General features: G+C 39.5%; 1 protein-coding gene across 1 annotated transcript; it reads left to right on the forward strand.

The window, feature by feature from the left end:
- Positions 1-9,269: 9,269 nt before the first annotated feature.
- On the forward strand, positions 9,270-10,460 carry znf648 (zinc finger protein 648). Its single transcript, XM_044129923.1, has one exon. The coding sequence runs from the start codon at positions 9,270-9,272 to the stop codon at positions 10,458-10,460; it is 1,191 nt and encodes a 396-aa protein (XP_043985858.1).
- The last annotated feature ends 988 nt before the right edge of the window (positions 10,461-11,448 follow it).

Here is an 11,448-nt window from a genome sequence, read left to right on the forward strand (position 1 = left end):
TTGAGAAAACAGAGCAGAGATACAGAAAAACAGAAGCACACATTCAGAACTTTTTAGGTTAACGAAAAGTAGAAAGTTTCGTTTTTAACTATTAAAGCTGCTTGGGACAAAAATGGTTGCTGACAAAACATGAAGACGATAGAACTACATTAACATAGATTGTTTGATCAGTGGTAGAAGCTTTTTAGTCACTTTATGCTGTTTTTTCCTCTTTTTTAACTGGTTTTCTGTTTCTAAAACAGGAGTTCACTGCAACTGACACAGGTAACATGATACTTGTGTTTGTCTGCAAGGTGATGCAGCACACTACTAGGAAGGCCCAGCCCCTATCAAACTGATTTACTGTCAATTACAGACACCCAGCCGTGTTGCAACATGATCAAAACAGATTCAGAAGCTGTTCCTCCTCATGTCTGTCTAATTCATTTCGTTTCCAAAGATTATGTGGCGGATAGGGAGAGTTAAACTGAACCAACTGAGATGTAAGCTAAAATGTAACAATTATTGAACTGATTTATTTTTAACTTTCTACTTTAAAAAACAGTGTTGATTTCAACAGTTTTCCAGTGTTTCACTGAGAAGTAGCTCCTATAATGAGCTCAGCAGATGCACACTTCCACCAGGTGTTGGCTAATTGCTGCTGGCTAGTCTGAAGGAGCTTAATGGGGGAGACGTAGGGGAGAGCTGCTCTGTGAGGCTGAAGTTTGGAAGCTTAGGAACTGCTGCTCTGAGGAGGAGCTTTGTCTCGAAGGCGGGGCTATGTCCACCCAGGCATATAATCCAGCCAAATTGTCGCCACGGGAGATTTAACGAATTCTACAACATGCATGAAAGAATCAAAACAACACTACAGATATGTTTTTGATGAGGGAACAATGTGACATGATGCAAAGCTCACACTGTAGAACATCAATGTTTCCCACTACATGCAAATAATAGTTGGGTTGACAAGGTCAGACCGTTACAGGAGATCCTGCCCACCCAAAGCCATCACCATCTACAAGAACACTTTCAAAACCTGGAATAATATGAGTTAATTTCCCTTTGTGATCAATGAAGTATATTTGAATTTGAATTAAATACCATTTATCTTTACCTTGTTACTGGTATCTGAATTTCCTCACTGAGAGACAATAAATAATATTTTTATTCTAAATAACGTGTCTCTCATAAGATTTTCTCTTTGATATCATGATTAATTTCTTCATTCTTATCTACATATTAGGGAAGACTTTGTTTATGGCCTAACACTGATACAATGTGAGACAGTTTGTTAGTCATGCTGCTTTTTTAAAGTCCGAACAGTTGGGAGAGAAAATGTGTATTGCTTCCAGAGCAGAGGACAGTGAGGCCGACTGACAGCACTGTGAGCCACATTTGGGTAACAAAAACCAGGCAGAACGACGTTTTCCTCAAAGGTTCTTCACCGCACTCATCCTCTTTCTCTGTAATCACTAGTGTCATCTTACGAATGCACAACTCGGACATAATGTTCTATTTTCTTCGTATTCTTGTGTTGGGACTTTTTGTGATTGTGGGTTTTTTTTTCTTTAAGGGGGGAAAAAACGAAAATAAAATCCTCTCTAGCTCAGAAAAAAAAAAAACCTGATTCTTACAACTCATGTAAAGAACTCCTATAAAATTTTACCCTGAAATATCAGAGTAACTTTTTACCCTAATTAACTTTTTTTTTTCACTTTTTAAGCTTTCCTGATTATCGCTAAACAGTCGATGAAGAACACAAGGGTTTCCTATAAACTGAGCAATGTTTCTTGTTTTTTACTCAGCTTGTTTACTTGCTGCCTGGACTCCCTGCTCTTCGCTGCACATTTTCTCCTCCCCTTCTGTGTAAAAGCCCCTCTACCATTAACAATGCCCTATTTTGAGACCCTCAGGAACCGTACCGTTAGCACTGCCACCCCTCAGCCCCACTTCAGTGTTAAAGAAAGTGGAAATTTACAAAGGTCACACAAGCGTTGAAGGGGGTTACAGAAACAAGTGAGCCACACGCTATGTGGGGAAAACCCCTGCTTTAGTTATAGTCTGAAAAACAAAGTTTGTGTCATCTGGCAAAGTCTTGAAACTGGTTTGACCAGGTTTATGGTTCTGACCCCAGGAAATTCACTAACTGCTGACAGTAAGCTTAGCCTGGAAGGATTTTATTTGGAAATTAGCCCGTCTTTGGCAGACCTCGTTCTTTCACTTCTTTTCCACTTGCAGACTTTTACCTGACTTTGAACAAATTCTGTTGTTTCACGCAGACCGTAATGATTTTCTAAAGCTGTATGCCGACACCAGCAGTGACAACGAAGTCTCTGCCGCAGTGAGAAGGTCAAGACGCCGCTCAGTCATGTAGCTTTTCCAAACCATGTTCTGCAGACTTTCTGGTTGGTTTCAGGGGTGCTAGCAAAGATCCTCAATCACTCTCCGTCAAGTAGAACTGAAAGTGAAAAATAATGAGAAGACTTTCTTCTCTTTCTTCATTCCGCCTGTTTTAAATAGATGTAACTGGATTCTTCACCACTAAAGTGCTTTGATTCTTTTCTTAGTCACACAATATTGTTGAAAAGAGCACATTGAGTTTATCACGTTTATCATGACTTCATACAATCCCTCCTCCAGAATAAACATGTGGAGACAGTAGGAAGGAACTTTTACTCAAATCTAGGCAGAGTAGCCAAACTATGTACTGAAGTATCAACTGCTCTATAGAAGAAGACAGAGCAGACACAGAAAAAAAACACAAAAGCCCAGGTCCAGAAGTCCATTTAAAACCATAAACAAGGTCAATGGTAGCAGAGGCTCTTCTGGCGATTTCACCTAACAGACAAATCTAGCTAAATAGACAAACTTGTGAGCAAGAGGTAGAATAAATGGAAACAGAATGTATTTAATTTAAACTCAAATACAGGATAAAATCAATATCCTCTGGAGAAGCCTAACATCAATCAGGACAGAAAATGGTACAGAAAATGGGGGCTGAATTGTGGAATTTAAAATGTGAGAAAGTGGAATATCATTTGGTAGTTTGTGTTTTTGATAAATCAGATTTCTACTCATCAAAGTGTTCTAGAAGTGCAGCTTTACACTGAAGTTCCCTGTGAAGGAGCACCGACAGAGAACGGGTGTCGGTCGCTGCTCTCTCAACCTTTCTGTTCTGTGACCCATTCAGCTGAAGCATAACTCTGTTTATTCAGATCAACTTGCAGAGCAAAGTTCTTCATTCAGGAAACAAGGGAGAGCCCTTTCGGTAAGTTTTGACAGCGCAAATGTTTTTTGGTACTATGAGGAGAACATGTTCTGAACAAAAGTAGCAACCAGAGCCTGTGACCGTAAACAGGAAACAGGCTAGCATTAGCAAACCGTTTCTGCAAACTCCTCCATCAACAGAGATCTTTAGTGAAGCATGATGTTTTTACTGACACTTCTAGTGAGTCAGGTCTTCATTTTGAAATAAACTCTAAAGCTAAGTATGTTTTAAGTGACGTGTTGTTCAAACTTTATAGTAGCTTTGTAAAACCAACCCAGCGCTGTTTGAAGCAGAGAAGCAAAACTCAATGTCAGCCACTAAACGTCATTATCGGTGCAAAACTTAGAACAAATTAACAAAACTACTACTCACCACATTTAACTGAAATTTATGTTTAAGTCTGGAGAGATTTTAGCTTTTATTTTAAAAGTGGAGAGTAGTAGGAGAAAGTAGCAGAGTGAAGAAAAGTGGTCAGCCTAAAAAAAGTGTTACAATCAATTTCAAAAATACTGTATTAATCCTAGAGGGGAATTAAATGTCACATAGACAATTTAATGTCTATGTGATGGAGTTTGATTAGAAAGAATTTTATAGGCACACAGCTGACAGGTTTAGGAGAAAACTTCTACAATTCTATGAAAATAGTCCTGACTCATGACGGACTAAACAGTAAAGATTTCTATTTGTAAAAAAAATAATAATAATAACGTGAATGACAAAGAAAAAAAAGGCAGAGAGGCTTGGGACACACTATCAATGTATAATAAAACACATAAAAACTTCTTTTTGTGCAATATGCACCAAAATCTTTCTGCTAAAGATGCAACAACTTCCACAAACCTGGCCAACATGGCAGCCTTTAATGCAAATGAAAAACTAATTTGATTCTGTTTATATCGGGAAAAAAAAAACAAATATCAAAAATCTGCTCCAGAAGAAATCAAAACGTTTTGTTGGAAAGTTTTTTTGGCATGTGTCACAGTATGGATAGATGCCCTTAAGGGTATAAATTGAGCAAGCGGGTGAAAGCAAAGCGAATCCAAGGACTTTCTGGAGAAAAGGGAGCGGAAGCCTGTGGAAAATTCCCAGATCCCAAATGTTCTCAATTAAAGCCGTCTACTCCTCCGTGAAATCGAAGAAACCGAGGAGTGACTCAGCACTTTCTCTGCATAAGCTGGTCACCAGCGATGAAAAGGAATACTCATTCATATCCAACTTTAAGAGTGCTGGGATTTTTACTTAAATCACAGTGACTGGATAGAAATAGACTTTGGCTTTTTTTGTTTTCATCTTGTTTCTCTTCTCTGCTATAATTGAAAAAGATTCCTTACTGATATCCTGGGAGAAATCTAATGAAATCTTTAATGTCCCAACAGGGACTTCCTGGGTCATGCTCCTTAAACCAGTTGTTGTTTCAGCTTTGGCACCTAGGTTCAACGTTTAACGTCATTATGAGGAGCTTAAGTAACATCCAGCTTTGTTGTGGCAGGTTCCAGTTGAGTCACCGAAAAAATTAAACTCCCTCTCCGACTGCGTTTACCTTTCTTCTGCCATGAAGCATTATTCACTTCTTTTGATGGGGAGGCCAAACACAAGGAAAGTCTGAATTTCATTCAAGACTTTTATTTTATTTCCATGATGTGGATTCCGGTCAGAACCCACATCCTAAAAATCTCTTTGATTTTTCCTGAAGCAATATAAGCATTCCTGTTATTTGTGATGGATTCATCAAATGTTCCAAACACAGCTGCAGGGGAACATTGTTTAATATTTCGATACCTGAGAACGTCTACTAGCACGGTTTAGCTACACTGGCGGCCATTGTCTTTCAACAGACCTGGGTCAAATAATTAATTAGTTAGGATACTAAGAAGGTAATTCAGACATGTTGTTCACGTGTGTTGGATGAAGGACACTTCTACAAGTTGGAGGACTCGGGTCTCTGAGGACTGGAGTTGAAGATTCCTAAGATATACAGTTAAAAAAAAAAAAAGAATCAGTGTAGCTATTTTTTGTTTAGTTTAGTTTTTTTACAGTGAAATCTGACCAAATTTTGATTTCACAAGTCAGACCAAATTTTTCCTATTGTACATCTGATAGTATTAGCAAATTAATTCTGTCAGAAAAAAATGAGAGAAAGATTACAGTTATATACAGTTTCTTCATGACACCAGTTGACCTTTCACCCTGTGACAAAACACTAGAGCGCAATGATGCAGCCACTCCCAATAGGCCGTACATCAGGCCATCCTCCGCTCAACCCAGTTCAGTTTTACATTTTTCCTTTCTTTTTACTTTCCTTAGACCACAGGACACGTCTTCAACAATTCAGATCTTTGTCCTTGAGTGTATTTGCAAACTATAATACATTTTTCTGTTGTCACTTTTGGACTGGTCAACTGTTGTCACTAAGAAAGACAGTTCCTAGAACTTTCTTTCTAAGTGGGCTTTCAGTCCATGTTGTTTCATAAACCAGTTCATTCATCATAACACTTTTGTAGTTTCAGCCAATATCTTAGTAAAGTCTTGATCATTTTGGAATCTGTATCTTGGAATCTGCTTTCTTCCTCGTATAGTGCTCATTTTGGTGTATACATGTTTTCATCAGATTTGAGAAGTCCACCATTGTCTTCCTGATATCTTGGCTGATTTCTATTGATTTACCATAAATTCGCAAATGCAAGCAGCAAGTGTGAGCCCTTGGCTTATAATAAAGTCATAGGCACTAATATTAGAATGATTCTGATCCTAAGAATCATTTCGCTGATCCTAAGTGATTTCAAACAGAAAGGGTTCAGTCAGAGTTCATGCCAGAAAGTGAGAACAATTGCTTTTCACCAATTGTGTCTTATTTTTTGGTAGCATATTTCCAGCTCTGGTTTCAGCTTAGATGTCATGTTGACGTGTGAAAAACTGCAGAAAGGTCGATTTGAGCAGAGATCAGAATTTGACACCCAGGAACGAACAATACACGGATAATTCTCAGTCTTACAGGGATTTGTTTAGAGTTTAGTCCAGACTGCTCACCTGGGAAACTCTTTCCTGCAGAAGGCAGGAAAACTTCGGCACATTTAAATGTAAAACCTGCAGGAAGTCAGGATGCCAGAGTAAAAGTGATTTTGTTGTTCAGTGTGCAACTGTTGGGGTCAAAATTGAACACTCATCAGCTTTGATAACTTACATCATACCTGCTACCAAAATCGATATTGGAATGGGATTTAACATGTGCCTATCCTGGACGAAAAAAGGAGTTACCTGCAGCTCACGCTTTCATGTTTTAGCCAGATGAAGTGTTATCCTTAACAAAACCGACATATGTGCCAGAGTTGGAATTTTTAAGGTTTTTTTTTATAAACGACAGAGAACATTCTGTTCTTAAACAGCACAAATGCCAACAATGAGGAGTATTTCTAACAGATTTGTAGCATTTCTCTTTTTTTTTCTGTTCAATCAGTTATTTTCCACTATTTGGTTCTGAAAAAGAACGAGTAAGTGGTGCCATCTAGTGGCCGTTCTCCGAAAATACGGTCATCTCAAAATATAGTTGTGATTTTCAAAGCTTTGCTGTGATGCAGTTCTGGTTCTTATGGTGCTGACAGCTGGATGCTCACAACAATCTGGTTCCTCTAACAAAATGTAATATTATTATTTATAATAGCAATAATACAGTACATTCAGTTAAACAATAATAATAATAATAGTCATCATCATCATCGTCTGCCTGGCCAAATCAAACAGAACCAATATATTTTGTGACGTAGGAGCCCTCATGAGCTGGGACTTAATTAGAATCCGTGTCAGCATGCAAGCACGCCCGCACATACATACACACAAACACATACACAATTACTAACTTACTTTTTGTTGCAGCTTAAACTGACACGGTTCATCGTGGGCGAACACAATGAACCGGTGTTCCTGCTTCAGTTAAATCCTAACTTGTTTTCAGCTTCAAGCATTTTCCCAGTTTTATTTTCAAGCAGGGTTGTTGACGGATTGTGGCCTGAAGGGAGGGAGTCACGTGAGGTAGTGATGACATCAGAATGTACCGAGTGTTTTCTATTAAATTGAGTATTGTATTTTTGTTTATAAGTTTATTTATTTATTTCTATTATTATTGCACTGAAGGTGATGGACTGTTGCACTGAAGGTACTGCTGTTTATTTGATTTTCAACCTGCTCTGGATATCCTTTGTGTGTATTTATGCATCTGCCGTCTTTGTGCAAGCTTAATAAATTCCTCTAAAATGATCTCTGACCTTGGCCAGACATTATGTTTGACTAACTCATAATAGAACCCTGTCACATATTAAAAAACCCAAAGTACCACAATGGAAGCAATAAAAACTGAACGAAACATTCAGTGGCAGTTTAAGCACTTGTTAAATAACCTTGTCAGTTCTTGGTCTACAGAGTGTTATTTATCTTGATAGTTAATCTTGACATTAATTATGGAAACAAATACTCAAATCTTATGTATAATTTAACCTATTAAATATTATTTTGAGGAGAAGTTGTAATATGTCTGCATTAGTATTCTTTTTCAATTCGACCTGTTAACTCTGATAAAATATGAACGAATCGGGACCGATAATCAGACTTAGCTCCGAGCGACTCCCTGCTGGGACTCAACAGCCCCCCCTAAGTTAAAGCTCATTTAAAAAGTGTCATCTAGGCCTGTGAAAATCGGTACCTGTGTTTACTTTGTCAGGAATAACAACGGCATCTACTGCAGGTGTGCTGTAAATTTACAAGCATGAGCAGTAATTGATCAAAACCACCATCTTTCCACTTGTTACACAAAATCCCTTTCTCAAAGTTGTCTCGGTACTCAAATTAGGTTAGAGAATCAAAGTTGTCACTGTTTGTGAACTTTTGTACAGGGATTTTAAATTGTCACGTCTCAGTTTTGGACTTTATATATATATATATATATATATATATATATATATATATATATATATTTATATTCTGACATCCTCAAATTTCTGCTATATGCACTTTATTGTCCATATGGTCCTTTACAGAATTTTGGCATATTGGACTTGATGGGGTTTTTATAGTGTCTACCGTCTTGTCTGTGGAAAATGCAACCAGCTAAGTTGACCCTTACAACAGGTCAACTTACCAGTTGTAAGGTGGTCAAATTTACTGAACTTTGTTTTATTTGATGGAATCTGACCTGTGTGACCACCATGGTGGGGCAAGGTAAAATATGTAGGCAGGGATGCAGCAAACTAAATTAATGCATTTTCACCATGTGATTTCACAATAATTATCAGTTTATTCTTGTGTAAGTTGTGAAGTTATTTGTTTACAAGAACAAACTTAACAGCTAAAAGTCTACACTTTCAGTAACGGCCCTGAACTCCCAAAAACAACAGCATAAACAGAATTCTGCCTCTGAGACTAACGGCCAGCCTTGCTATATGTTCACCCTCTCTGAGTTTGACCGTGTGTGTAACTTACTTCACACCCTTTGCAAACAGCTGGTAAACTAAGTCAGTGGGAGGTAAGGGGAGCTTGGCTGCGAAGATATCCCCATTCCTGCTGACTTGCAGGATAGATGCTGACCCACAGACGTTTGATTTTATAGAAATAACCACAACTTTACATGCTGAGGTTCTGGTACTTAGTTAAAATTCCCAGTGATCAATGTGATATATGCGCTGTTCGATGCTTCCAAGACACTCTTGCATGTTCAAAACTGGTGAGCAAGGCATCAGTGGTTAAAAAAAAATCTTCACTGATCTTACAGATGTCTGAAAGAACAGCTGCTGTGAAAAGGAACAGAAGAAATTGTCAAGTGAGACTTTGTGGAACTCGTAGTCCGTCTGATGGACACATTGATAGTAACCCTGACGATGTGAAGACATACTCTTCGTTTCACAGTGTGTGTGCTGGTGAAGATTTGCTTGCTGACAGCAAAAACAATGGAGTTCTTTATCTAAATCCTCAAACACCAAACTGGTGTCTTGTAGAGAGGTTTGCTGAACTTTCACCAGCAGAAGAGGTAAAGATGCCCGTGAAGGAAGTCCACAGGGGGGCCATGGCACCACGTTCCAAACATGCTGAGACCAAAAGCAAACATAATGGATTGGCAGATGCTTTAAAGGAGAAGGAAATAAACTCTGTCCAACACTTCACAAAACAAAACAAGGACTCAGACCAACAGAGGGCAGCTAACCTGAAAGAGCTAGATGATGAGGAATACTCTCCTAATGAGGATGGAAAAGGGACCAAAAAGAGACTCAGAAAACCCCCCTCAGCAAATAATTCACCTAAAAAATGTAAAGACGATAAAGCTCCACGACTTTTGGCTGCAATCAAAAGACGAAGTGCAGTGGACACTGAGGACCGACCTTTCAAATGCACACACTGCCACTGGGCTTTCAAGAAACTCTGCAACCTCCACAGCCACTTGCAAACCCACTCTGGCCTCAAGCCACATGTGTGTGACATATGTGGCAAGGCTTACTCACATCAGGGAACCCTGCAACAGCACAAGCGTCTGCACACTGGGGAAAGGCCGTATCGCTGTCCCTTCTGTGACAAAACATACATCTGGTCCTCAGATTACCGCAAGCACATCCGCACACACACCGGCGAGAAGCCCTACATCTGTGAAACATGCGGCAAGGATTTCATCCGCTCCTCCGACCTGAGGAAGCATGAGCGGAACATGCACACCAACAACAAGCCTTTCCCATGTACGCACTGTGGCAAGACCTTCAACAAGCCTCTCTCCCTGAAACGCCACGAGCGCAAGCACCTTGGAGAAAGGCCCTTCTCCTGTCCAGACTGTGGCAAAGCATTCGCTCTAGCCAGCCGCATGGCCGAGCACCAGAAGGTCCACATGGGAGTGCGGCCGTTTGTTTGCTCCGTGTGCTCCAAGTGCTTCACAAAATCCTCCAATCTAACGGAGCACAAAGCCATTCACAGTGGAGTGCGGCCTCATAAGTGCGGAGAGTGCGGCGTGGCGTTCGCCATGGCCTCCCGTCTGGTTCGTCACCAGTTCGTTCACAACAACCAGAAGCCGTACGGCTGCACGGGCTGTGGCAAGAACTTCAGCCACCTCGCGCAGCTGAAGCTCCACCAGGAGCAAACCTGTGCCGGCAGGATCTTTGTCTGTGTAGAGTGTGACAAATCTTTCCAGTGTGCCACAAAGCTTGCACAGCATGTGGCGGAACACAAAGAGAAAAAAATGTGACCCCAGTAAACAGGGTATCATGTTTAACCCATATGTCAGAAATATTTATTCAGTACAGAAGAGCATTATAAGATTACATTTATTTAATAATTTAGTGAAATTAGATGTTGAATGGTTCTGCATGAGGGTAGGTTACACAAAATGATGTCTGACAGAGCCATGAAACTTTCAGGTTTCTGCTGTTTTTACTTTCGTTTTCCAAAATCAGATCAGGAAATATAGAAAGCATTTCTCAAACAATGATTCCATTTATGAATGGGAGAGAAGGCCAACGTCACCTGGCCCTGTAAAAAAATGTAATCAGCCCGAAATCTAAATCTGGCAATGAGTTTTAAAATGGCTGTGGTGGAATTTTGGTGCAACTTTCTTTTCAAAATTGTTTTTGTTGGTTTACTTTGGATCATTGTACAAGTATACTTGAACTTAAGATCATCTGGTAGCTGGATGTCCTCTTACGGTATTTTTAGGTTGAGAGTCTTATTCCAGGTTCAGTCAAATAGAGCATGTTGTCCAGGACCTGAAGCAGCAAAGCAGAACTTTATACATTCCAAAAAATTCCACTTTTGCCTTTTACAGCTCATGCAGTATTTTATTAAAAGTCTTGGGGCTTATGAAAGTGTCTTATGGTAAATATCAGGCCTGTCTTTTGTTTAGGTCAGCCATGGTGTTAATCCTGAAACTCTTCTCTGGGTGCCAGACAAGTGAGGCCAGCAATGTTGTAATGTTGTTCTGTTTTGCTTTTTTTGTGACCCTTACATGATTTACAGAAACACTGTTAGAGTAATTGTGGAAGGGCAGCCACTCCTGCGCTGGTTGGTGTAACTGCTTCTAGACTGATAGCTGCCTCCGACTTTGTTTCTCAAGAGTTCTTGAATTTTTGATTGACCAAAATCAATTCAATGGGCTTGGTAGAATTAGCAGCAAAGGAAGACTCTGTTGAGCTTGACCTACTTTTTGATAACTTTGATTCTTTTTCTTGTTGTCAGAC

This window comes from Gambusia affinis, linkage group LG10 (assembly GCF_019740435.1).
Source record: "Gambusia affinis linkage group LG10, SWU_Gaff_1.0, whole genome shotgun sequence".
NCBI classification, from domain to species: Eukaryota; Metazoa; Chordata; class Actinopteri; order Cyprinodontiformes; family Poeciliidae; genus Gambusia; species Gambusia affinis.

Bases quoted from the DNA above. Each gene is read 5' to 3' on its own strand.
- znf648 (XM_044129923.1), top strand. From the start codon at position 9,270: ATGCCCGTGAAGGAAGTCCACAGGGGGGCCATGGCACCACGTTCCAAA.